Genomic DNA, 27,287 nt, shown 5'->3' on the forward strand with positions numbered 1-27,287 from the left:
GAAAAAATTACACCACGTGTATTTTTCAGATATTTAATAAAAGTCATTTGGGCTACTGCTCTTACGTTTACAGTTGAGACATTCCTCAATTATTCTGGGTAACAGTAACATGTCTAGACCGTTTTGCTTATTTTGATGTTTACTTTGTACAAAACAAAAAGGCCAACATTATTTTTCTTTGTATAAAAAATATAAGTTAATTTAACTTTAACTCTAATTAAGAAAATAACAATAGTAATAAGAGCAATAATAGTAATCATCATCAATAATAATAATAATAATAATAATAACAATAACAATAATAATAATAATAATAATAATAATAATAATAATAATAATAATAATAATAATAATAATAATAATAATAATGATAAAGATCATAAGCTAAACATAGTGCAGACAATGGGATATAACTGGTGCAGAAAAAATAGAAGGGACAGTGCAGTGTTATGGACTTAACCATGTTCTCATGTGGGGTCGGAGTGGGGATAAAGACAGCCAAAAACTTTCTCTCTCTCTCTCTCGCTCTCTTTCTCACGCACACTTACTCACCATGCACACACAATCTAAACACATTGTCAGAAAGCGCACGACTGTCGTTCAGTTTAGCACCATCAGAGCGAACGTCTCAGCCTGTACAAACTATTTCTTAGATTGTACACAGTACACACCTATCTCCGTATATATATGCAAAACAATATATATATATATAAACTTCAGTACAGGTGCATGCAAAATTGTTGCTCTTGGTTGAAGCTTACTGGAAGCAAATCTGAAAAGTAAAACAGAGGACATCATGGAAACTGACTGTGCGCTACAACCCACATGCCACCACTGAGGATCACCACATTCGTCAAAATGTACATTCACACCTTTGGGGTTGGGGTGGGGTCAGTGGTGGACGGGTGTTTGGGTGCTGGGGGGGGGGGGGGGGGTGCACAGTACCATTTGTTAAACAAATGAGTGGCAATTTCATTCTTGGAGGATGGAGGGGGGGACATTGTCCACTGGAATGACAGTTTCAGACAAAAAGTCTTTTGGAAGATCTTGGGATCTAACTTGAAAGAGTCCAACCCCCCCTCCAGCCCATGTCGCTGGAGGATGAGGTGATTATTTTCCTTCGGCAGGTTGTGGACATGGAGGGGGGGGTGGGGGGGTGGGGGGGGGACTTCAGTTGCACAAGCTGCGAAAAGTCAACCAACATTCTTGAGCAGACACTGACATGTGACACACTTTAGATTGAACAGGATTTGACGATGCGGGGAGTCACGAGGCTGACAGGTGCTGAGGCGTCTGCTGCGCCCCCCATCAACAGCAACATGACAAAGGGCTCAGCGTCACTGGTGTTTCCTACTGTAGCTTTGAACCTGACAGGACACCCGTTTATGTCAAAAGGAGAAAACATCTGAGACTACGGGCTCCTACTTATTCCACCCTTCACTCTTGATTTAATTTACATCTAAAAGTCATCACACCATGTGCAATAAATCAGGGTGTTGTCTGGACATCACACAAGGTAAGTCAACCTGTAAGAAGCTTGTTGTGTCTTTGCAAACAAACTGATCTTTATAATCCACTTAACCACCTTTTGGAGTGTTTTATTCGTGTGTGTAGAAATGATTACTGATTAATAAGAGGAGCCAGGCTGTGTAAAATAATTCATGATGCGATATGGGTGTGAGAAATGTTATGAGAGTGGAAAAAGAACCGTATGCAGTCTCGGCTTAATATAAATGATTTAAATGATGCTATTTGTGCATTTCACTCCTCTTCTTGTCTCGTGAACTCCTTCCTACAAACATTATGACTGCTGGCCTGGGGTCAGACACTGCCTTAGCAAAGGAGAAGTGGAGAATGTACTATGTAGCAGGTTCCTAAATGCCAGGGGGAGCCGAGGGGCAGTGCTGTGGGGGTCCACTTCAGGGAGAAACATTGTGACTCTCTTGTGACTTGTGTTCACAAGTGCTGACATTATCTAACTTCTCTCAGTGCAGCTCGTCCACGTTTTGTAGAATATGTTGCGGGGGGGGGGTTCTACTATTTCCATGTAGTATAGGCTGTATCTATTCAAGTACTGCAAAGGATTTTTGCTCAAAAAGTAATAAAAAAAAAAAAAAAAACAACATTCTGACACCAACCTCCTCAATAAGGTGGTTTTACACCATACGTCTGCTCTACACATTCCTTCTGTCTCTGGGAACACCTTGCTGAAGTAGTGCGCGTACGATAAACCTACCACAGAAGGCAAACAGTACCATTAAAAAAAAGAAAAAGAAAAGCCTGAACCGACAACAAGATTTCACATAACCTAACCTGTGAAAGGTTCAGAGTAAGGCCTCTGCAAATACAAGACCATAAAAGAAAAAAAAAAAAAAAAAAAAAAAGCCAAACTAACACAACCAAAAACGACACAAGTCCATTCTACCAAATGAATTCCCAAGCTGAGTGGACGCAGGGTGATGGGTTGAAGTCCCTCAGCCCCATCAGCTGTCTGTCAGTCTCTGGGATCGGTTAAACCGCCAGTGTTGACACCTCCGTCACCCAATGAGGTAACTGTGTGTTTTCAAAGTCAAGTCGCCTTTAGCTGATCTGTCTCCTGCTAACACAGGATGTGGGCTCTTCTTTGTAAAAAAGTTCCAGGTCCGTGGCAGGATTCAGGTTGTACTCCTCTGGTGGGCCAGTGACCCCTTTGGTAGTCAGTTGTCCACCTTGACGGGGCCTGAATCACTAGGTCGACTGGGCACCACGTCCTCCACCTCTCCCCGTGCTATTTTCTCCCACTGGCCCAGGTTCTCCCTGCAAACAAAGGCCTCAGATCAGATTGAGACTCATCGCAGTGCTACTAAAAAATACTTTTCCTTACCAAAAAGACTTGGTTTATTATATAAGTTAAGAAGGTAAGCGCATGTAGGCAAGCATTGACAACACTGTAAATAGAACCAATAATGGGACAAGAGCATTTCATTTAAGCCACAACGAATATGATGAATGAGACCATTTCATGTTTTGGTCAGTTCAAATTATATAAAACAATTAGGTTTTATCATGACATTCAAATACCCTGTGCTATGGACACAATATCAGAATGAAACAGAAGTTTAAAAAGATCTAAAATAAGATGGAATGATGAACCATGAGCTACGATGCTAGGTATATGAAAATGAAGCCAGTCAGATTAAATCTTTGAAATTTACAGAAATCAACGAGGCAGACCGCAACCACATGTTAATATACACTGGCAGTTTATCCAAAAACGAAGATTATACTAAAATAAATGATGGTCTAACAGGGGGAACAACTGTGTAATCCATTAGTCACCTGCTGTAGCTGTCCCATCACTTCTTGTTGCAATGAAGGTAACCTCTGCTCCCTGCGCTATGATGAAGCCTGACACATGAGCGCAAAAAGTGCTGTCCTTTGCTGCCACTCCATTCAATTAGCCCGCCTAGTTTACACGTCTGTGGCAGCTTCCACAACAAGCAGCTGGGCTCTGCAGGGTCTAGGCCCGCTGCCCGCCCGTGTCCCCGGTGCCAATGTTCTGCTGTGGCTTAAATATTACCCCCTTCACTTTGTTTGCATTCCCCGAAGATCAAGGTCAGAACGTTCTAAAAACCAGCACGTTATCCCAGAAGGGCATACAAAGGTGCAATACGATCCGCCACCACAACAACCGTAAATCGCACATGTAAACACATCCTCACACTTATCCTGTCTAATGACATACCATGTCCCAACATGCACACAAACACTCCTTCTCAACCTCTAATCTCATTTGACTGGCCAGTTGTTGCTGGCTGGACACACATGCTGTTGTCAGTTGACAATATCAGACAATATTGTCTAAAGCAGCTTTTTGACTTTCTACATAATCTATTCTAAAAGTCTTGCTTGGCTTTTTGTCAAAACTCAAACTGAAGGATGAGATTCTTGAGTACTTGATGAGTACTTACTTGCAGGCTTTTAGTAGAGGACTAGACGGAGGGAAAAGCTCAGCTAGTGTTGTGTAACATGGGATTGCAACAGCATTGTAGAATCCCACCTTAAGAAAAATGCAAACAAAGAAAAAAAGATAAAAATTTAGGCAGAGGAGATAAGTTAAAAGTTTTAAGAATAGTCTAAATAATAGAGGATGGGTACAGTCAGAGACATGTAAGTAAAAGTGCTGGTCTCACTTGGCCCTGGGGGACCTCGGCCTTCTTGTCTCTATCCATCATCGAGATTGGCTGCATCCCGATTTTCTTCATCTCATCGCCCTGAAAAAAGGAGCGAAATAAGGAAGAATTATTCCTGCATACTGCTTCAAATCTCCTGACCTTCGGACAGCACTATTTTGTGCTTTGTGAACTGTAGGCCGGCTAGGTGTAGCAGCATTTAATATGAATAACAGAGGTCTGGCTGTTTCACCACAGGCATGACCATGACACTAAAACTGTTCAAACTCCAACAGTATCCCACTGTACCTCAGCCCAGAACTCAGCATAGATGTCGTTGGCTGTGAGTCGTGTGATTTGCCATTGCTTGGTAACAGAACACAGGTCACATGCTGTCATCATCAGACCAATCACACGGTCCCTGGAGGGGGAACAAAGCCTTAATATAGCCATGTGGAAAAAAAACTCAATGTGCTGTTCATGTGCCCCAGGTTCCGCACTGCTCTGTGCAACTTTGGGTCGAATCCTGTGCAGCAGTGCTAGTTGATGCCGCTCACCTGTGTGAGTAGTTGTTAAAGTCCAGCCCACCGGAGGTCAGCAGCTCCGACAGCTGCTGGTGGTTGTTGAAGTACAGGGCGAGGTCGGTGGCGATGATGGCCTTCCGGATGATCTCCAGCACCTGCTCGTACTCGATGGAATTCAAGTTGGAGAAAATATTGTGCCCTTCCAGCTATGAGAAACAAAGAGATCAATAAAAAAGCAAAAGCTCCACTTATGAGGCGTTCAGCTCAGCTACACTACAACAGGTTGCAATCTCAGATTTATCCCAACAAATCCCGGACATCACAGAGGAAAGCGCTCAGCCGTGAACCGTGTGATCTTTTCCAAGATCTGTAACTGAAAATTAAAAACATCCAATTGTAATTTAATTCTGGTTCGTTGTCCAATTTCTGAAGCTCATTTTGTCTTCTAAAATGTGAGCCTGACAGCAGTATGTTTTACTAGAGGGCTTCTTATTGTGATCTGTTCTCCACACATCATTTCTGACATTGTCCCCTTGCTTTGTTCAATAACTTCCCGTGATTCTTTTGCATGTGGCGTTCCCATTCCTTTACCCACCATCTGCAAGACTTCAAGCAAGATAATGTGCTAAAATGAAAAAGCATGTTGAATTGGAATTAAATTGGAATAAATGATTGGGAAATGTAGACTTGAATTGCACAGTACATTTTGCATAGTGGAGCTCTACCTGCAGGATGGAGACAGTCTGAGAAAAGTGGTGCTGCTCCATGGTGGAGGTGGAGTACAGCGCAGCCAGCGGATGATCAAACTTCTGTAAGTATGCATTACTGTACCCCCGATGGTCAAGATCATGGCACAGACAGGCTATCAACAAACCTTTCTTCTGTAAACCACAGCAGGGAGATGTTAGAGATTACTTTAGAGTAACACAGACAATAATCATGTTTTACGTTTTACTTATTTTTGAGGAGTGATAAAAACCCAAAAGCAACAAGGAGCAAACCTCAAGTTCTGTGAAGATCCCAGAGGTTTTCTGTAGGATGGCGTACATGCAGTGTGCCACCGTTACTGCATGCTTCCAGTTGTGGTAGGGCACACGTCGGTAGTTTTTCCGTACAGACATTGTGAACCGACACAGCTTCTCCAGCTCAAAGCTACATGTCATGAGGAAAAGACACGCCGATGAGTCATCAGCTGGACGAAACAGTGACAGCGACGTTGCTGTGGCCCTGTGACTCTTTACCTGGTCTTTCCACAGGAGTTGTGAACCATGTAGATAAAAACAGCAGGCCAGATCTCCTCAAAGGGACTAATGTCAAAGTGGAACCTGGAGTAAGGAGGAAGGGGTGGGAGGAGAGGCTTAAATTAGCATGGACAGCACACCTGGGAGCAGGAGAGGAGAGACAGACGAGGGGACATCTGAGGTCTGTGTTTGTTGAACTGACAGGCTTACATCTAAAAGGCACGCCCCCTTCCTGTGCTGGGTATGCACCCCTATTCCCTCCCCCCGTCCAGGTCTGGACTCTTACACAGACATGTGGCTGCGGGCCAGGCACACTCAGGGTCTCGTGTTTCGTGTATCAGAACAGATAGTCACCAAAACCTGCTCTGGATCTGAATCTGTGAGGGCACTCACATTTCGATCTCTTTATAAATGGGTGCAGGGAGGTTGAGCTGGGTCAGGGTCTTCCATTCTTCTGACGTGCAGATGCTGTGATAAGACAGCTTTTCCATCGTCACTCTGTAAATGCATTCAGAGTGCCGGATCCTGTGGTACATCTGTGGGAATCACAGAACAAGGATCAGTCTATAAAAAGTAAGGAGAGAAGCCGCACACTCTAGTGGAATAAATACCATGAAAATTAAAATATCTTATACCAAAGTTGAAGTGCTTCAGTTTTACTGTTGGAATTTCCAAAAGGGTCAAATAGAGTTAACTTATCCGCAACAGTCCTGTATCATATTTTATCTGTGCGTCTCCAGAAAGTGTCTCCACATCTGGTTTGTATCCCTGTCCCCCTTCCCAGACAGGCAGGAATAAGACAGTCAGGTACAGACGCCAGGCCTTACACCTTCCACCATAAATCACCATAAATCAGGAGCTGGCCAGAGTCAGTTTCCTAGAGACGTGAGGAATAAATTACAGCTAAACATAAATCCTGTCACTGGACGGATGCAGACTGCTTGTCTTAAAATATTAACGCGCCTTATCAATTTTAAAAACCAACTTCGTGACGCCACTCCTGCGTAATTATGTCGCACGAGATGATGGTGAGTCAGGCGCCGCAGAGAGGAGAGGCTTTTGATGGACAGACCACACAAGGCAAGCTTCCAGAGCGAGCGTGATTCATGAAATGTGTTCCATGTAAAGGATAATCATCGCTGTCAATCGTCAAAAAAGATGCTTTTGTTCAGATTTTGGGTCAATGCACACTTTAAATAGAATCCAGTGGCACTACTTTTGTCAGCCTTAGAGAAAAATGACAGTACTAAGAGGAAAAAAAAAAAAAGTGATGAGAATGGATTTAGCATGGCAACGTCAATACAGACTGGAGTATTCATTGCTGTCACAGAGCAGATGTGCAGACACAGAAAGAACAGATAGGGGCTTCGCTGTTGGAGGTGATCCGTTAGTTATAACTTTCGTTGGACTAATTCAATTTACTCACATTTGCACAGTGTAAGGCCAGAGCACAAAAGACAGCAAACATCTTGAAATTGTTCTCATCAGTTTTAGTGAAGGCACTTCCGCTTAGCTTGTTCACCATCTGCACCACTCCTATAACGGTCCCTCTGCTCACGATGGGCATGCACAGGATGTTCCGCGTGGTGTAGCCGGTTTTCAGGTCCACCTCTCTGTTTACAAAGACACGTAAACATGAGACATTAGAAAGTTAAGATACTGAGGGCATAAAGACACAAAGGTGAATTTTCAGTGCAACTTTGAGAAAGTTTCTTTTTTGGATTGCCAATGATCAAATGTAAAGGCGTTTACCGGTTGAACCGGGGGTCTGCATAGGCATCTGGAATATTCAAGACTTCCCCTGTCCGAGCCACTTGGCCTGCTATTCCCTTGTCTATAGAAAACCTACAGGGAAAATAAAAATCAGATAAAAAAAAATATCAATAATAAGTCCATGATATGAATGCCCATATAAAAATCCAATTTAGTTCATTTAGAAATTGGTAAAAACTCAGGAGACCATTTCATTTTTTTCCTGTTTTCTTTTAACTCCTTTTTATCGAAAGCTTTTTTCTGAGCTGCATTTGTCCAAAGTGGACCTTGTTTGCTGTACATTATGGTGAAATACCGCCTCTAGGTCCTAATGACACAAAGAGGAAACAAACCAAAGAAAAGAAACAATAATAATAATAAAAAAAAAAAGCTCAAAGAAAATAGAGAAAAAGTTTGAAAATGAGTTTCAGTTAGTTGTAATTGAAAATTCAAATGAGAAAAAATTTTAATCTCACACACCTAATTTCTTTGGTTTTCCTAAAGACAGGTTTGCCTTCTTTCTCCTCCCCAATGTCGAACAGGTCGGAGTACAGTTCTTTGTTGTTGTGATCAACCTGGAAGAGTGCGCACCTGTCTGCATTCACCAAGTTTTTTGCATATATCTGCAAAACAGCACCAGCAAGACAGTGTTACTAGCAATATTAAGGATTTGAAAAGGACTGAAAGAAGGAAAGAAAGAAAAAAGAAAAAACAAAAAAAACTAAAACGTGGACATTTACATCTAGCACCTGTAACTTAATCAAATCAGTCACACTGCTGCAGTTGGAATTGTGTCTTTTGGATGGAGCTATAAAATGCAGAAAATCTAAAACACACACAGAGACACATTAAACTACGGGTCATTCCAGTTCATTCTGAAACAGATGGCTTGAATGACCTGACGTGACACCACAGTCAAAAGGCAACAAAGTACGTACACATAGAGAAGTATGTTTTTGGAAAAGAAACGCACATTCAGATCACTTCTTTCGATAAATAGTTGAAAAACCTGCCTATTTTAAGGCTGAGCCAAGTTTAAACACGTTATTTGCTCTGTATACTTACAAAGACAAGTATTAAAATGAATATTAAATGCTATCATTGAAAGCAAGCATAAGGAAATATAAGCTGTGCCCCACAAATATCGAGACACCCATTTTCGATCTGCATTAGCACACACTCCCGGGATGTGTAGCCTTGAAGACAATGTGAATGAACACATGCAGAAATCACACTCACCATAATATGTTCAAGTAGAGAATCTATTGCCACAATGTTATCAAAGTATGTTCTGTGCGAAAAGAAGAAATGACACATTGAGATGTGTGACAAATGGGAAGCTCTGATGAAGTTCACATTCAAGACATGAAAGCTAACTTGCCTAAAATGCTATAATTCTTTCCTGTTTTGTGAAGGCTTTATTTAACCATGAGCCTGACAAGAGAAAATATTAAGCACTAACTCACTTTTTTGTTATAGTTAAGACTAAAATAAGATCGTGGTGTAAATACAGATTCCAAAGGTTTTCATCAGTATTGATTTATTGCTAGCTGAACTGTCCCACCATCAGCTCTTACTTTGACACATCTAGTAGGAAGTCGTTGAGCTCAGTCTGTTTGGCGAGGCCCCTGCACACCTAGAAACAAAGAAAAATAGGTCACGACCTGGCACACAGACAATTCAAACGTTTCCCACAGTGCACATACAGCATCCTGCATGTACTGTAAACAAAGTGACTTGCTGTCCACACGCTTGGCTGTGGGCCACCTTCACGAGTTTCAGTAACAACAGTGTGTTTTGCAGAGATCAGCTAACAGTGCTGCAGTGGGACGCTGCTTCTCTGAGGTGCTATGCTATCTGTTCATATAAAAACACCACTGGGGCGTAATGACATCCTTGGGGAGCTGTTTGTTGAATCTATGGTTTAGTTGATTGGACTGGGCCGAGTGACAACCCAGTTCCTGTACACAGTGGATTTCCCCATTAAAAACCCCAGTGCAGAACCAGAACAAACAAAGTCACACAAGATCATAATAAGTGGGACGGGCGGGCTCCACCTTGTTCCCAGATCAGTCTTTAGTGAAGTGTTACAGTGCATCATTGCTACCTGCTACCGTGTGCAAATTAGCAGAAGTTAGCTCACCTGTACTTGATGAATGGCAACTGAAGCCCAGGCTAAATTAGCTGTCGCAACCTGGAAAAGAAAGTGAGTTTAGTTTAGTTTCAAAAAGAAATATTCTACTATTTCCCAAGTTCCAATTTGTTTTGTCAAACTTAAGTGTTTTGCACAGTGTATGGATTCCAAGTTATGATCCCGACTGGGCTCACGCCTGCTAAGCTGCTGGATTAAAGTTACAGCTATGCAAAATTAAAGCTGCACTAAAAGATATTTTTACATGAAAAGTGGGTCAAATGTGTATTGTGAACAGGGTCAAGCCACAGGGAGTTATCTAGGAGAATTAGCTCTGCAAAGCATTTTGTCATCTTTTAGCTCAGTTTTGATTTTACTCCTCTCTCTCCGAGATAAGAGAAAAGATTAAAGTTTAAGATTTTCTGGTTGTCAAAAGGGTCCTGAAGAATCATCAGAACTTAAGAAGGGGGAGTATATGTAATACGACCAACCTGTATGCTATTGTTTTTTTACATTTGATTTTCGTATATGTTTCACCTGTTAGAAAATCCTTGGAGACAATTACATCAAAGTTTTTTTCCCCACAAACTAATAGATCTTCAACAGGTCCAATTCAAGGTGAATACCATGCTAACTGTCGTTCTGTGAGCCTCACTCCAGCCTCCCATTTGTGGTGTGTTTTGTCTGGGTCAGACTGACCTCCTGGTGGCTGAGGTTGAAGGGCTCTTTGCCCCACTGCCGATGCAGCTCCAAGATGGCAATGAGGTCCCCGATGGCAGTGAGGATGGGGAGGCACAGGACAGAGTGAACATGGATCCCTGAGTCCTGCCCTGTGCCGTCGGGGAAGCGCTCGTCCTGCAACACAAGAGGTCAGTGAAGATCACTGTTGATCAAACTGTACACAAGCTGAACAGCGGACATCAATGCAGAAGTGTTCATTCATTCATTCATTCATTCATCTGCAACCGCTTATCCGTTTCCAGATCGCAGGGGCTGCTGGAGCCAATCCCGGCTCACACTGGGCGAGGGTGGGGGTCACCCTGGACAGGTCACAAGTCCATCACAAGGCCAACACACAGAGACAGACAGAGACCAACAACCACTCACACTCAATTTATGTCTTTGGACAGTGGGAGGAAACCGGAGAACCCAAAGGCAACCCACGCATGCACGGGGAGAACATGCACAGAAAGGCCCCAGGCCAGGAACCGAACCCGCGACTTTCTTATTGTGGGGCAACAGCGCTAACCACTATGCAGCCGTGCTGCATTTGTCTCTCAGCAGGGTAAACATTCCTGCTACTGCTTTTGAAGCTGTGACGTGCGCAAAGAAAAAAAAAATTTTTGCTTTACTGCTTCATTTTCCTTTTTTGAGAGTATGGAATGTGAAAAAGATATCCGATATCTGGTGGGAAGTCCCTAATTGTTTGTCTGAACTGTATCATAACTGCAGCAGAGCACTAAAATATACAAAAATAAACAGGCAAATTCTACGTGAATTGAAACTGAAATTACATCTATTTCAGCCGGAGTATTTTTTTTTTTTTTTTTTTTTTACCTTGACGGGGCCTGAACCAGGTGGTGAGGAACAGGGTCTGGTTAATGAATGCTATGCATAGAGGTCAGTAAGAGATCTCCAATGAGAAATCACAGCGACGCAATGAAATGTTCTCATGATGGCTGAATCTGTGCTGGATGCAAGAAAACAGTCTTACCCCCATGATGTCCTCTACTAGCAGTGTTTTGCGAGTTTTGGCAACATGAGCGGCAATGGTTGTCCCAAATGCAATGGGGCCTGAGGGGATGAGGCTTGGAGGGCCATCCTTGGCCCCCGTTGGAGTGAACAAACATAAACTCTATCGAGCATGACAGAAAGAGAAGATAGAAACAGAAAAAGGGCAGCACGTCAGATACATACATTAAACCGCATTATTGTAACAAACGTCTTAAACAAATGTCTCCGCTACTTACATTGTTGCATTCTCCCAAGAAGTAAAGTGCAAATCCATCAGCTTTTGTTGCTGTAGAAACATGAGACACACAGGTCACAGGTGTGCACTGCTAGTGCCCTAAATACAGTTAGACAGTCCAGTAACAGCGGAAAATAGCTGCCAGTCCATGTCCATGTTACATTATCTCACATAGATATGTCCAACAGCAAATGGCAGGTATACCTGCGGGGGAAAGTCAGACACGGAGACAACAGTCGGGGTAAAATCTAATAACAATCTATTAGCAATGTCCCACATAACAACAAGGGCACTCTGACCGAGGGCTCTGACTGCCATCCAGTTCATCTCATTCCCAGTCCTCTGCTCCAGTCTCTTTTCAGACTCATATATGGGTCATGTTATCAAACAATGTGACAACAGCGAGACTGGGGGAGCATCAGTGAATACACAGATGATCAAGAAGTTAATGATTCGTGTGGTTTTGGTGAACTGATCCTTTTAGAGGGTTGGTAATCTCCATCATTGTTTCTGGTGCACCTGCGAGTTGTTCAGATGGAGACAGGTATTCATGTATGACGCTAAAAGTTCCTGCACGTCAGGCATTAGAAAATTCACATGAATGAATGGCTTTTTTTAATTAAACATTATTAAAATTTCATATCAGGTGTGTGGACAATACAGTCGGAGTCAGAAAGGCACAAACAATGACAATCCAACTTTCCAACTTTGCGTTTTTCCCTAACATAGGTAGTCTGCGTCAGGTTTTGGTGGCGGCATCGTTGTGCTATGAACTGCATCGGAGATGATCAGTAACCTTCTACTTTTACCTGTTTTTATGATGTTGCACAACTCATAGAGCAGGAGTTTGTTGTCTCCTCCAGTGTCCAGGCGCTGCTCCATGTAGCTGTTGAGCTCGTACACCACACCCTGCATGTTTGTGTCCTGGTACTGCTGGACACAAGACACAGAAAGTTGACACTCCACAGTCTCGCATAAACGCAGAGGTTGAATTTCAAGATTCAGCAAGTGGGGTGAGAAAGGAAAAAAAAAAAAAAAAAAGGAGAAGTGACAACCTTCATTCTGCATTGACCTAGAACAACGCTACTGCTGCAGATCGCCAATTAAAATAGCACAATTTTAATTTGTGTGCGTCCGTGTTTGAATCAAAGTCTCTTCCTGCCATTCACAAAGACAGAGTCATTCATCCCACCATCACCCCTCAGCCCACCCTTATACTCCCCGTCACTTCTGCATTCTGGCCCTGGGATCCCCCCGCAGTCCCGAGAGGGGGCCGCCGGAGCCCCACAGTTCTGATTAGAGCCCTGGCAAGCTCTGATGCTTTGCCTCAGCTTAAAAGTGCAGTTACGTAAGAGGCAGACCTCCTGCCTTGTATGGGGCCAGAGAACTGTCTATTTCTGCGCCTGCAGAGAGGGTGAGGACAGGACGGCAGGGAGAGTGGCGTACTAGAAAGCCTCCCCCCATGGGACGCCTGCTATCCTCCCACATCCTGTTTGCGCAGACGTATGGATGACGCACTGAAGGGTCGAGCGGCCCTTATTTAGTTTTGTTTTGTTTTTTTTTTGCTCCTTTCTCCTGCATGCATGTGTGTGAAATCCTCTCCATGCAGCTACAGGGCCCTGCTGCACCTGGACTCTTACGGGTATGCTGGTGTCAAGTAGACAAAGGTGTGAAAATACAGAAGTAGAAGTAGCACAGGAAGAAGGGGGAGGAGTCAGCTCTTTCCCATAACTTTACTGACGAATGTCTCAGATTCATATCCTTCCTCTTTAACTATATATTTGATGCTGACCTGAACACTGACAGAGCCTGACCTTTTCCCAACCGGAGATAATATCACAACCTACTATTCTACAGCCCACCCAAGACTGCACACGTATGAGTTAAGTAACGTCACGGCTTTTGTGTTTTTTAAGCCAATGGGAAAAAGCCAGTAGGAAAAAGAGAAACGACGGTGCTGGCCTAAAGAAAGAAAGAACAAGGACAAACACAACTAAATGTGCAGTTAATCTGCATGTTAATTAAGAACACCGGGACATTTTTTGAAGGTATTGAAGGACAGTGTGGAGTTCTGTGCCGTCCTTGAGTTAGTTCAGACGCACTGTCCATTCCTGAGTAGGAACTCAATTAGTTACAAAGGTGAGCTCTGGGAATCGGGGGTGCGGGTGGGGGAATAAAATATCTCAAATGTGTGAAGCTTGCCACAAAAATATCTAGGCAAAAAGTTAAGCAAAAACCTACCCTGCTGACTTCTTTAGCTGATGTGTCATCTGTGAAGAGGAAGAAATGACAATGTTAAAAAGAGGACACAGATCTTCTGCAGCGACCGAAGTTTATGCTGTTGTAGACTGTTTTTACTAAAAGGTTTTAAATACAAAATCAAATGAGACCTTTTTTGTGTGAAGTGTGTTGCTCTTACTGCGAATTGCTCCCTCGTTTTTATTTTTTACTAAACCCCCCACCTCCCCCCAAACACAATGACAATGAAGGAAATTAAATTCTAACTTAGCTAGATTCTCTGCAGTGGATGGTTAGATGGCATATGATGAGCAGCATATACGCAAATAAGATACACCTGCTCTCACAAGAGCAGACAAGTAAAGGTTGAATGCAAAAAAAAAACAAAACAAAACAAAACAAAACAAAACAGTCTTTTCAGCGTGACTGCACATTAAAAATAAATTACAGATCAATGTATCATCGGCTTGATGCAGGGAGACATTTACTCAAATTATGTTCCTTTTAAAATAGAATTAAGAAAGATACTAATTTAACTTGACAAGTGCAAAATTTTGTGGCACCAAGTGCAAATTCTTGGTGTGATTTCAGGCTGCTGGAGAGACAGTAGACGCATGACTATTGTATTTGGATGTCGACACTGAAGTATGTGATAATAATGAGAGGTTTAGCCAATCAAAACACTTTCTGGAGTTATAGTCTGGGAGTGGGTTTGGGAGTGCTACTCGGGATGAATATAAAACCATTCACACAGCTCAAGCAGCTCTTCATTTCACGCGAATCACCGGCACACGTGAACAGTCACTGCTCAGATTTCTTTGATAACTTTTCATTTGATCAAACCGTGCAAAGAGCTGGGGCACATTTTAGAAATAGCTACTGCAGTGTTTTTGAATTGGGCTCGGGCTCCTTTGAGACAAACCTCTTTGTACATGTGAACACAGAAATTACAGCCAGCAACATTGTTTGTTGTTTTAAACATTCCTCCAGTATGCTATGAGTTTCCTAACTTAGCCATGAGAGCTATTTTAGAGTGAACCCCTGGCCGAGAATGACGTCAATCAGAGGACAGAGAGAGAGAGAAAGGCTTGAAAAAGACTTCAAGCCTGCCTGAAGAAAATGAAAAATACAGCTATTGTCAGTGTTTTTCTTTTCTTTTTTTTTTTTTAAGGCTGAGACTATCTGAACATGGACTCCTTTGAAGGAATTAGCAAATTTGATGGCCTGCATTCATTGGAGCAGTTCAATACCTCTGGTTTAAATTAAAAAAAAAAAACACAGTATATGCTTAAAGAAAGAAAGAAAGAAGAGGAGAAAGAAAAAAGAAGAAAGGAAGGAAGAAAACCATTAATCCTTGTATGTAACAGGAAACACAATTTATTAGGGATGGGAATTGAGACCCAGCTTTAGTTCAGCTGGTTCCAAATTGTCTGAAGCACTGGGATCATTTGTCTCTGGCCTTTTTTTCACAGATGCTTTCAGGTATCTGACACTCATTCAGTGTAAAAAGAATGACGCTCAACTCTGCATCCACGCTGCTGGAAACTTTAAAGAAGAAGAAAAGGCCCAAAGTGTTGATTCGCAACCTAGCAGCACGTCTGTTACTGAGGGAAAATATCCCACTTTTAAATAACATCAGGGTCACATAGGCGCTTACATTTATAATCAATCAGTTTAATAATATTGAATGGACCGAATCCGGATCAAAAATGGGACCGAAAAAAATCTTTATCCTTATAAAGTCAGTGTTCTCATCGCTACCACTTGATTTGTGTGCAAAACATGATGTAATGTGGTGTGTGATGTGAACATGGCGTAGAGTAGCGAATGATATATGAGCTCTTGAGCAAGATGCTGGAGACAGTGGGCTGAGTAAATAAACCTGATTTAACTATAGTATGAAGACAGAACTATACAACAACATACCACGAAATGTAATACTCGCCGAATATTGTGATCTTTACTCTCTCCAGAAAATGATTTGCAGTGTACAACGCCTCAGTGTCTGTGCTGTTTGATGCTATGGGTATACTGGGTATCTGCAAGCTCTGAGTGGCACTGGAGGAATTTCTTCTCCCCCCTCCATGGCCTGAACTCTCAGCCTTCAGCCCCCCACCCGACCCTCACTCACTTGGCTGCTGCAGGACAGCGAGCACTTTCCCCCTCTCACTCCTGCTTTCTATGGCGGAGGGTGTGGGGGTGGATAAGGACAGACAGGTTCAAATCAAATGCAAGCAGAGCAAAACACAGTAAAGTTCAGTAAGCACAGAAACTTCAAAAATACAACAGGGGCGGTGGTTTTTAATACTTCGACTGTCGATGGCTGCATAAGTGTGGTTGTTGGTTCTCGACAATCCATCATGGCCACTTAACATTATTGTAAGGTGCCGCACTGCCAATAGCTCCAGCAACACTGATAGGTGAGAGCAGGCCTGGACAAAAAATGATATCAGTGGAAAAGTATTGTGATGATATGGCCACACAGTGTTATTTTCTTCTTCTTTTTTTTTTTGGTGTTAATAAATGAACCTAAAACTGAAAAATACTCAGATTAAATGCACAACAGTGGAGGATTATCCATTACTTAGATTTTTTTATATTAGATTTGATTATTTATTAATATTTCAACTGTATCCCTCAGCACTGCATTAGACACTTCCTTTTCCCAGAGGTGTTCCTGCTGTGTCCCCCAGTAATACTCAAAGTCCCTCATGGAGGAAATGGTCACAAGGCAGTGTTTGTAGTTTTGTAGGTCCAATTACAGCCTTGCAAACCATTTCTGCCAGCATCCTGAGTGCAGCGGTCCCAGAGGACAAACAGGGTGATCGAAACTCTTAGGGACCAGAGAGCAGCACAAAGCTTTTGTACGTGCAGGCTGTGCCATGTAAAATAAACCCCTAAACTGCAGAGAGTTCCTGCTTCGCAGAGACAAATGCAAGTGCCATTTAAATCAGCTGTGCTGAACCAGGAAGCTGGTTGGACACGTTCCAGTAGTTTATTTAAAGTAAGCACACTCACGTTCAGCATGTGTAAGTCCAGCATGTCGCTAATGTTTCTAAATTCTTTTGAAACCAAAAAGAAATTACAAAAGTTTGACCAAGCTTTTGCTGAAGAAACTATTAACTAAACTATTTTAGATCCAGCCACTTTAAAGCGAAATGGGCTTCAAAATATATCACACATCGACAATAACATCTTTGTTTCATCAATGTCAGGGGATTAATTCAAACAATATACCTACCCCTGAGAGGCAAGAAATGTTGTGTGTGTGTGTGTGTGTGTGTGTGTGTGTTTTATCACCATACAGTGCGACATGGTCATCCACCATCGTCGGGACAGAGTCCAGTTGCCTGTTCTATAATGCCATCCCATATTTTTAAGGAGCTGCTTTGCTTTCAGTAAACACAGGAGGAGAGGGCTGACATGTTCTTAGAAGATGCACTGCCTGCTCATTGCACACTAAACACTAAACACAACTGTCGAGCAACTCTTACCCCCCCCCCCCAGAAAAGACTGAGCAGACCTCATCGAGCAACTTTATCAAGCCAGTCATATGTTTCCTAAACCTGAACAAACTTAAAGTTGGCACATAGCAGTTCTGGACACTTCTGTGGTGAAACCAAAGCTCCTCTGAAAATTATGCTTATAAGGTCAACACGCACAATAAAGCGCATCCCAATTCTCTTTACAGTGCCAGTGTCTGAGATACAGTGAATCTCAGACAGGATGTAACAGCTGAGACAGAGGAGCAGGAAGCTGAAGCTGGACAGAGAAAAACCCTCTCACAGACCATTTTTGGGAGAACAGAACAAACAGCAAAGTTGAAAATAAATGAATCAGCATGACGTCAAACAGGAGAACAACCCTGTCCAGAGTCGAGTTCCATCAGCACAATAACAACAAGATGGCAGAAAGCCCTTTTCACACCACACAGGTTGATCTTGTTGAGTTCCTGATGTGTTTTATGTTAGTGCCAGATAAATAACACATACACTTTCTGCATGGATTTAACAAACGAAATAAGTCCACAGTAACACAGACTCGAAAATTAAAAAAAAAAAAAAAATAATAATCTGCAGATTCACACTGACGGAAACCTTTTCTTGACTGATGGGAACCATTGACAAATCTTTTGCATATATCAATCCTTTGTCATCTGTTAGGAAATTGGTTGAGCAGCTCAGAGCGTGACATGTTTTCACTTTGTACATTAAAGTAGCATTTCACAATCTCAACAAATGGCAGCACATACAGGCTACAATACACACACACACACACACATTTAACGTCTACAATATTTACCTGGGTGACCCTCTAGTCTACTAATATGCCAGCAAATCAGTCAATCATTAAAATTGGATATTAAGAAAAACAAAAATAAAAAAAACTGTATGAGTGTTCTGGGAGAAGAAGTACAAGAGATGTGTGTGTCCTTGCCCTGCAGCTTTATCCAAATATACAAACAGCAGCACACAAAGCCTGCAGTTCACACATACACAGAAAGGTCTCTGGTGAACTGTTTAAGATGTGCTGATAAATTGTTTGAAGAAGCACCCACAAGACATCAGCTGCCCTGAGATGAAGCCTTTTGCTGGGGAAAAATCCCTCAGTCAGCTGGGTGTAATGTGCGTGATATTTGATGGGTGCTTCATTGATCTGCTGCCACAGATACACAGTCTCCCACAGGACGTTCAGCTAGCAGTGACTCAGCGGTCAATATGTGTCGACCTAGTGATCGTCCTGCATCGACCTGCTCTACGGAGGACGCACAGCTGTCTTCTTCTTCTCTTCACCTGCACACTCACACTGTTACTGTTGCGAATGCTAATCCTATATCAGGCTCTAAATGAAATTCTTGTTAGCTTTAGACAAATCATCAATGGCCTTTTCTTTTAGTCAGAACGCACTTTTGGCTTGGATCCCTGCTTTTTTTTTTTTTTCCATTTATCTTCACAGGGTTGCTGGAGCCAACCCCAGCTCACACTGGACAGGTCACCAGTCCATCACACAGACCGAGACCAACAACCACTCACACCTACAGACAATTTACAGTCACCAATTAACCCAAACTTTGGATGGTGGGAGGAAACCCATGCAGGCACAGGGAGAACATGCAAACTCTGCACAGAAAGGCCCCAGGCCGGGAACCGAACCCGCGACTTTCTTATTGTGGGGCAACAGCGCTAACCACTATGCCGCTGCGCTGGCCCTTGGATCGCTATTTAAACGACACAAACTTTTTGTTTTGGGATATACAATCATTCTAATTGCATTTCAGGCCCGACCAGCAACCTCTCAACTGTTCTATTTGAGGTTGCCTCCACTGAGGGATCGGGGTTATTCTCCTCCTCCATCTGTTGGAAAGCCCTGCAGGTGAGACGGCTCTCTTATCACAGTGGTTGGGTGTGAGTTTCTGCTCCACAAGCGCATCTTTGTTTTTCTTGTGACTAGCATCGAATCACATCCGACAAACATTATCAGCTGCTCTTTCTGAACTTAAGTCCAGAGAGAGACCACAGACTCGCTCAGACATCTTCCACAAAGTTCTCCATCTCTGATCTAAAGACAGGGACATCCTACTTTGTGAGTGATGCCCTCGTCATACATGCTAACAGATGTTGCTCACATTGGTGTTCAAGTGGGTTGTCAGAAAAATTTGATTAGTCATTTATCACTGAAGTAATTTATCCACCAAAAATTCCAAATAGCTGTGAGCCCTGGGATCATGAACTGGTTCCTTTTCTTCGGGGTTTATTGATTAAAGGATCTGTCAGAAAATAAATACTGTTGGCTTCAGATATAATCTAACTTTGTCAGGTATACAGTCTTCTAAAAAAAATGTAGGAGATGAGGAAATACACACTCAGAATATGAATAAAACACATGTCATTAAAAACCTAAACACACTACCAGACCCTGTCCAGCATGAATCCACAACTTTCCTTGAATGAGAGGCACAGCTGTTACATTTACATTGCGCGTCTATGTGTGAGTGTGCGTGCAATGCATAATGCCCAGGTGGCTAATGTGGGGCGCTTTGGATGGAAGCAGCAGAGGGTATGGGATTCATTAATTACCCCAATGGTAGCACGTGGTGTGAAATACACATTGCCAGTGGGACAGTGGTCAAGAGAGGTGTGATGGTCAAATGACATCAGCAGGGATTCTGGGAAATCGGGTTCTACATTGAATGATCGTATTTGTTGGTCATGACACATAAAGATCTGACTTCACACATTAACACAGCAAGTTAAGTATTAAAAAAGAATAATCATTTCATAGCAATGAATTACATTTGGAGATTGTTTTTATGACTGCATTGCAGTAAGTGTGCAAATGTGGCACTTTCTTCTGGAATTACAGGCTGCAACAAAACCTTTACAAAACACACACCCACACACACATTTGTGTGTGTGTGTGCACAGAGAAACGGGTTTATGTAATCCAATGTTGTCCATCACATGATAAGTGAGAACAGGACTGACTGCAGGGACAGCTTCCAGGAAGCTGTGGTTATCTCAGTGACGATCACATGATGACAGGTCCTGCTGCCGCCGCTGCACTCATAAAGAATATAAAATCATTTGGATCTCTAAAACAAGCATCAGAGCAAAACTGGATGGAGACGCACGTCTTTAGTACAAAATCGCTCCTTTGATCAACACAAATGCACATATACATAGGTCCAGGTTCTTAAAAACAGCAGGAGCAATATATCTACAAGTCAAACACCAGCCATCATCCCATCATAGCGCTGAACCAGAAATTAGACAGCACCCGTCATTTGTGAGAGTATAAAGCCAGTGCAGAGAGGTTTCAGAGTGGTGCCCAAGTGTCTGCTCACAGTGGTCTAACAAAGGAAGTTGATTCAGAGCGATGCTACTGATTGGATATGGAACTCAAACCCGAGAGAGACATGAGACATAATCGGAGAGCTGTCCGGCTGATTACTGGTGTTTTCACCTCGTGCAGCTCAAGAGGTCAACTGCTCCAAGCAAGTAACTGAATACAGTGCAGCACCTACACTATATAAGGTATTAGCCAAAGCCCTAACAACTTTAATGCAGCAAGCCCAGTGTGAGTGTGTGATGGCTCAGACGGAGCAGCTGTTTATTTTCAATACAATTCACACATAAAACTGGCCATCACCAAGTCACCATCCTCAATCCATCATACGCAACCAATATTAAAACTCTTCCTTCCGAAAAGATTAGCTTTTAGAAAATGAACATAACATAACCTATTTTGGGGGGTTAACTTCCCCTAATGACCCCTAAGAAATAAATCAAAATCTATACAGGAGAAGCAGAAATCATATTTAATACACACATTTTTCTTCCTGGTGCCGATTTTACCTGCAATGAAACTCAAATAACAGTGAAATCTAAAACTGAGGTGTTTTTCGACTAGTAGCAGCATGAGAAGAAAGACACGGTTACCCTCTCAGATTACTGTCATTTCCAACTTTGTTGTTTTCACCCACACTTGAGGCCGACTCAAATGACACAACCTCAACTAAATAATCAGATTTTGGACCACAAAACTCTCCATACAACTTTTCTTCACTCTCCGTGAGCTGCAACTAACCAAAGCTCAGTCTCTAAATGAACGGAGTTCCCCTGGATGTTGGCTCTATACGCCTCATTAAAATAAACCGACCTATTTGTGTGAATTTACATTTACTTTTGCATTTTCAGCAATGTGCAAAAAAAAAAAAAAAAAAAAAAAAACCTATTCTGAAACAAAAGTTGACATGCTTGTTAGGCAGTAGGAATGCCCAGGTGGTCTCTGCATCTCATCTCTCAGTCAGTGATTTGCTGACAGGAATTCTTTGGACGGAAAAAGTCTAGAGCCTGCATACCTACATTAATCTGCCATTCACTGATGCTTGGTGAGAGCTGAAGGTGTGCAGGTGGGCAAATAAAACACTGCCTGTATCCGTCCACTTCTGCGCAGCAAAAGTTGCCCCTGATATTCTTTCATCTCACTATCAACAAGTTAAAAGGCTGATTTGCTCCTCCATCAGTTCAGTAGCATTGTGGTGCTAAAACGAACCATTCTGCATCATTCTTCCAGTTTCTTCAGCCAGCACCCAGCAGACTGACACACATATGTAAGTAAATTACTGCTGATCACTTACAGTCTGTAAAAACACTCTGGACAGTTTTTTTTTTCTTTCGTCAAAGCTGTCAGTTGTTAAAAAGCTTCTTCTGAACAATGTGAGAATCGATGACAACTGAAATTTGCCATGAGGCATGTAATCCGTCACAAAGAACGTCATGTTGAAGTTATGTTATGGCTGTGCAGTAATGCAACACAGACGCCTTGGTGATCACTTTGACATGTTCTCTCCGATTGTCTGTCTGGCACAAGCAAGTTTAGAGTAGATTTTCCGCCTATACTTAAATAAATAGAAAGTGAGATAAACACAGATTTCATAATTTTTTTTTTTAATAACATGGCTCTATTTTTTGTTGTTTTTGAAAAAAGGATGGGAAAATCATGACCTTTGCACCGGGGGAATGTAGTTTCATGATTCAAATGAAAACTGATCGAACATACCAGTAATCTCTGTCTTCCTCTATTGAGTTCTGTGAATCAGCGTTCTGTTTCTTACAAGCCTCATCGGCTCTTAGCTGAACTACATGGGTGAAAGTAGTTATTCCCACTTGGCGCCAGCAAGAATCGTTTAGCCCTCTACTTCTACCTGTCAGAGTGAAGACACAAACGCACACGTGCGCACACGGACTGCATGCAGGAAACTGTTTCAAATGCAGGATGAGACCTGAACAACTGGCGTCTCTGAATGGCAGCCATTAAACACGACTGTCTGTAGACCTCATGCGGAAAGCAGCGCCCAAAAGTGACAAATGCATCCTCGGCCAGCTTCCCCCTTCACTTCAACACACACCCACACCCTGAGCCAGCACAACCCCTCAATACCACCACCCCCACCCCTCCCCTCCCTTGGGCCCCCTTCAGCCGGCTGCATGTCTCTGGAGGTCGCCTCTGACGTCAGTAGCTCAACTGGGCAGAGTGCCAGCTCTGTGGGCCCTTGATGGATGCGGTTGGTCTGAGAAACAGGCCGCTGTGTGTGGAGCGCAAGGCACAGACTCAACTAGGCCCGCTCAAACACATCTAATGACCTGTAAACACCCAACGAGCTCGCTCCCTCTCCCTTTCGTCTATCACACACACGCGTATATACTGACGATTAAACATGTGAAGATGAGTAATTTGTACTGCAAATGGCCAGGATAACAAATGAAGCCCGCAGAGGCACAATCTGCTTCGGCTCTGGTTATCCTTTGCACTTCAAGGGAAAAGGTTCTAGTTTTTCAGCGCAATAAAAGCAAATAACCGACGTGGCTGCACATATTCATGGCAGCCTGTATTTGTGGTTGACTCCTTGGGAACCCGTCTGGGATTATGTGTGCTAAAAAGTACAAACATTCAAGCAAAGCAAAATATTACAGAAATTATAACTGTGCATCAACATACTGAAATACGCTGATCCAATCATATTGTCACAGTTATCCAGAGAGCCATAGCGTGTGTGTTTGCGTGTGTGTGTGCGCTTCCATGTTTGTCCCTGTATGTGTGTGTGTGGGTGTGTGCGTGGGAGAAGGTAGACCTGCAGGCCTGCTGCTGGTCTTCCTCTTCAGCCATCTGTCCAACGTCTCTGCACTCACACTCTCCAAAACGAAGTCGTCCAGCATCTGCGGGTGCAGCGAGAGGTAGGCCTTCACTTTCTCATCTGTCAAGCCTAAAGAGCACAAGAACAAAAATGCCTTTTAGTTCATAGGCAGCACAACTTTATCCATGACTAAGTAAAGCATCGAAGAAGGAGAGAAAAAAAAAAAAAAGATGCTGAAAGATGTTGCACAAAATCATGGAAATAGTAGAAAAGTGTGGAGAAGAAAAATATAAGATATAAGAGGATGGAAATATCGTCTCACTCTGGCCCGCAGTGTTCCCGACAGCCACCCAAACAAATCCACAGGCTGGAGGCAGCGGAAGGTCATCTCTATTTCGCTTTACTGGGAGGTGAGTGCAGCAGCAGCAGCGCTTATTTTCTGGCTAAGGCTCTCAGATAGCCCGGCTAGCTCACTTCTGTTTACTGTAAAGCTGTGTCTCCAGGGATGTAAGCCCCCAACAGAGGCAGGAGGATAAAGGAGGACTCGATTGTGCTTAATAGGCAATTAGGTTCTTAAGAGCTCGCTAAGTGCTGCTGTTTACTGTCTTTGTTGTCAGGAAAAAAAGCCATTTGCCAGACCATCGTTGAGGGAAAGTTGTTTTTAATATACCCGCTGGCGTCTGAGAGGCCTTCGTGATGCACTGGGAAACCATGATGTTTAGGTTACTCACGCAAGATGGAGTGTACGTCTAAAACAAAGACCTGTAATCTTGAATTAAAAAAAAAAAAAGCTGTGGCAGTGTCTGAATTCATGTTCAGCATAGATATTTGTTAGATTTTAGTAGTAGAACGGGCTGCTGTATTTAGACAGCCCCAATCATTTCACTGCTTTCTCACGAAACGTCTGGTTATCAGCGGCATCTGTGTAGACTCCCTTCAGCTATGAATCACAGGAGGACATGCAGCTGGAAGGCATGTGTTCTGCTGTCAGACACAGAAACACACACACGGCATGAAAATATTACTAATTGGGGTGTCTGTCTGAAATCCTGCGTATCAGGGTAGACAACAATTGACTCAGATGCTCATAGGCAACAAGACTAGCGAATGGAGGATGACATAGACCGGACTGCTGTGTCAGATGATAAAATCAAAGCAGCTGCAAAAGACACAAGTATCCACTTCAGCAACAGGCAACCTGATTTACGTCAATTAAAAGTGTGAAAACCTGCGTTCAGGAGGGATTTTGAAGTATCAAATTTTTTACTTGGGAATCAAAGTGCTCCTGACTCTGGTAAACAGTCAGCAGCTAACTACGACTTGTGATTTATTCCCTCAGAACAAATAATTTTGATCTTCAGTTATGATGGATCATCTGCTCAGTGTGTGTGTGTGAGTCGAGCAGGCTTGTGGTTGCAGGCAAATAAGGCAAACAGAGGTGGGGGTAAGTTTGGGGGGTGGAGGACGCTGCGGTCTGATGCTGTCCAGACACGAGACACAGCTCCTCAGGAGCGGAACGCCTCACGAGACTCCTGGCCAGCTCTGACGCACATCGGCAGAATACGGCTTAATAAATGAGAGAAAGTTAAGGGGGGTTGAAGGGTGCTGCAGGGGACAGAAAGACACTCAGAGGGGAGTAAAATGGGAGCACAGCAAAAGAACCTCACGACTTTGTCCTATCCGACACACAAAGAAGGCACTGTGATTAGTGACACCACAAAAAAAGAACACATGAAGGCTGTGTGGATTTATGAATACGGGTTCTGTGTCGATGGGCTCTGAAAATTATTTAGTAATCATATGTGTGCACATGAACAAAAATAGTCAAATGTTCTATTTCCATGAGGCAAAAACTAACAGTGATAAGAATTTAGCAGCGGGCAACATAATGGTTCATAAAACAGTGTCCTGGGTTCATCTGTGAGCTGAAAACTGTGAGGAGTTTGTGAGGCCTAACTTGAGCTTTCTGACCCCCCGAGCACAACACTTAAACAAAAGAACAATTAAATTCAATGTTTTTACTAACATCATACGGAATAAGGTGCGCAATCTATCTGTCAACTGATCAGGAGTCCTGAAAGGAAGAGGCTGGGATTACTCTATGTTGTAGTTGTTGTCAACAAGCTGCAAGGAAAGAAGAAAAACCAAATGTGTTAGCTCGTCTCTAAAGACTTCCTTAACCTGTGTTTGGCTCCAAGCTCATCTGTTCCTGCTGAAGCAGACAGTAAAAAACAGGCTATGGTTTCATCAAAAAAAAAAAAAAAAAAGGAAGGAAAATAATTTCCTAAAATCGCGGAGTAATGTAGTTTTCTATGCAACCCCATTAAAACAGAGATGAACAGTGCATTTGTCTGGGACTATTTTCTGCTCCGGATTAATACGCTCTGTTGATTCAGACAAGACGGTGTTTCTGGGAACGATTCAAAATGAGCCATGCTGCCAGTGTTCATCTTAATCTCAGCCGGTGGGGTTCGGCGTTTTCGGTGTATTAGTCTATGATCAACATTGGAGCTCTACTACACAGTGCAGTAATCTACATCACAAAAGTTGTTGTTACTGGGATTACTTTGAAATCTTCTCATCTTTTCACACTATGCGCTGGTAATACAAAAAATATCCTTTCAAGTCTGTGTTATCTTGCTAAATTCATTGAATGGATACAAGGAAGACAGATGACAACATAATCCAATAATATGATGTATTAACGGAAGGCAGAGCACATGACAGGAAAACCTTTAAGGGACGACTTCCTCTAACTGTGAGAGCAAATATGCTTGAATATGTAAAATTATTTTGACAATATGTTGAAAAGATTTAAGCATGCCTGAATGACTAGTGGATTTAGTTCAGGTTAGTTCAGATAAAAAGTGGTGACGATGGATTGAACGCATTTATTTTCATCAGTTTAGAAATCAGTGCTTATTGGAACAACGAAAAAAAAATACTTCAAATGCTCATTTATAATAGTAACAAAAAAAAAAAAAAAATCGTAAATCTTTTTAAGGGGCTTTGAAAAAAGTAGCTGGAGGAAAGTCAGCCACTATATATCATAGCATGACGGTGACCGATGGCACTTTTTCTGAACATTCCTGCTGCTTTCTCTTGACCTTCAAGCCTTCCCCTCCGATTTCCTCAGAAGCCTTTAGAGCCACAGCTCAACCTAATCTGACCGCAGTGACACTCAGAGCTCTGGGACATGCAGCGTCCCGAGCCGGCCACTACGGCGGCTAATCAAAGGTGCAGCCAGATCCGTCCCACATGCTGTGGTCCAGAATGTTTAACCCCATTGGGAATCACATGTGCTCACTCAATCAGAAGAGAGAAACAGACCGAGAGAAATCGGTGTGGTTAAAGCTATTTCTTGGTCACTGCTTTGACCAGAGCTTTTTGCTTTTATTTTGTAAAAACTGAGCGATATTTTGCTTCCCACTGAGGCCAACACTGCTGAAGACAATGGCCTCATCAAGATAAGACGAAATGTTGTTCAAACAGATATGATTATAGCAAAATGTGTTTTATGTTTCATGCAAATCAAAATCTAGTAGGTCGGTCTTCTAGATTTGCTTTATAAAACGAAAATCTTGATCCAGTTCATGAGGAGATATGTCTTCCCAGGTTTACAATATTACATCGTCGATATTTTG

The 27,287-nt window shown here is 42.6% G+C and overlaps 1 protein-coding gene across 2 annotated transcripts in view; it reads right to left on the reverse strand.

Annotated features, from left to right (window-relative positions):
* The window catches only part of pde10a (phosphodiesterase 10A), a 34,378-nt gene continuing 7,091 nt past the window's right edge, over nucleotides 1–27,287 (reverse strand). The window contains exons 2-22 of one of the 2 annotated variants that reach the window (XM_029521323.1): nucleotides 23,641–23,772; nucleotides 14,010–14,038; nucleotides 12,578–12,698; nucleotides 11,770–11,819; nucleotides 11,514–11,654; nucleotides 10,499–10,654; nucleotides 9,812–9,862; nucleotides 9,246–9,304; nucleotides 8,908–8,959; nucleotides 8,149–8,291; nucleotides 7,669–7,761; nucleotides 7,343–7,529; nucleotides 6,310–6,452; nucleotides 5,917–6,000; nucleotides 5,677–5,827; nucleotides 5,401–5,556; nucleotides 4,709–4,881; nucleotides 4,461–4,572; nucleotides 4,173–4,253; nucleotides 3,951–4,039; nucleotides 1–2,796 (exon numbers count right to left, since the gene is read on the reverse strand). In XM_029521323.1, coding sequence (XP_029377183.1) covers nucleotides 2,697–2,796; nucleotides 3,951–4,039; nucleotides 4,173–4,253; nucleotides 4,461–4,572; nucleotides 4,709–4,881; nucleotides 5,401–5,556; nucleotides 5,677–5,827; nucleotides 5,917–6,000; nucleotides 6,310–6,452; nucleotides 7,343–7,529; nucleotides 7,669–7,761; nucleotides 8,149–8,291; nucleotides 8,908–8,959; nucleotides 9,246–9,304; nucleotides 9,812–9,862; nucleotides 10,499–10,654; nucleotides 11,514–11,654; nucleotides 11,770–11,819; nucleotides 12,578–12,698; nucleotides 14,010–14,038; nucleotides 23,641–23,772 — 2,303 coding nt within the window. In that variant the 3' untranslated portion in view covers nucleotides 1–2,696. Of the gene's footprint in view, nucleotides 2,797–3,950; nucleotides 4,040–4,172; nucleotides 4,254–4,460; nucleotides 4,573–4,708; nucleotides 4,882–5,400; nucleotides 5,557–5,676; nucleotides 5,828–5,916; nucleotides 6,001–6,309; nucleotides 6,453–7,342; nucleotides 7,530–7,668; nucleotides 7,762–8,148; nucleotides 8,292–8,907; nucleotides 8,960–9,245; nucleotides 9,305–9,811; nucleotides 9,863–10,498; nucleotides 10,655–11,513; nucleotides 11,655–11,769; nucleotides 11,820–12,577; nucleotides 12,702–14,009; nucleotides 14,039–23,640; nucleotides 23,773–27,287 lie in introns of both variants that reach the window. The other variant, XM_029521322.1, reaches the window with a different exon arrangement.

The sequence above is a fragment of the Echeneis naucrates genome, chromosome 15 (assembly GCF_900963305.1).
Source record: "Echeneis naucrates chromosome 15, fEcheNa1.1, whole genome shotgun sequence".
Lineage (NCBI taxonomy): Eukaryota > Metazoa > Chordata > Actinopteri > Carangiformes > Echeneidae > Echeneis > Echeneis naucrates.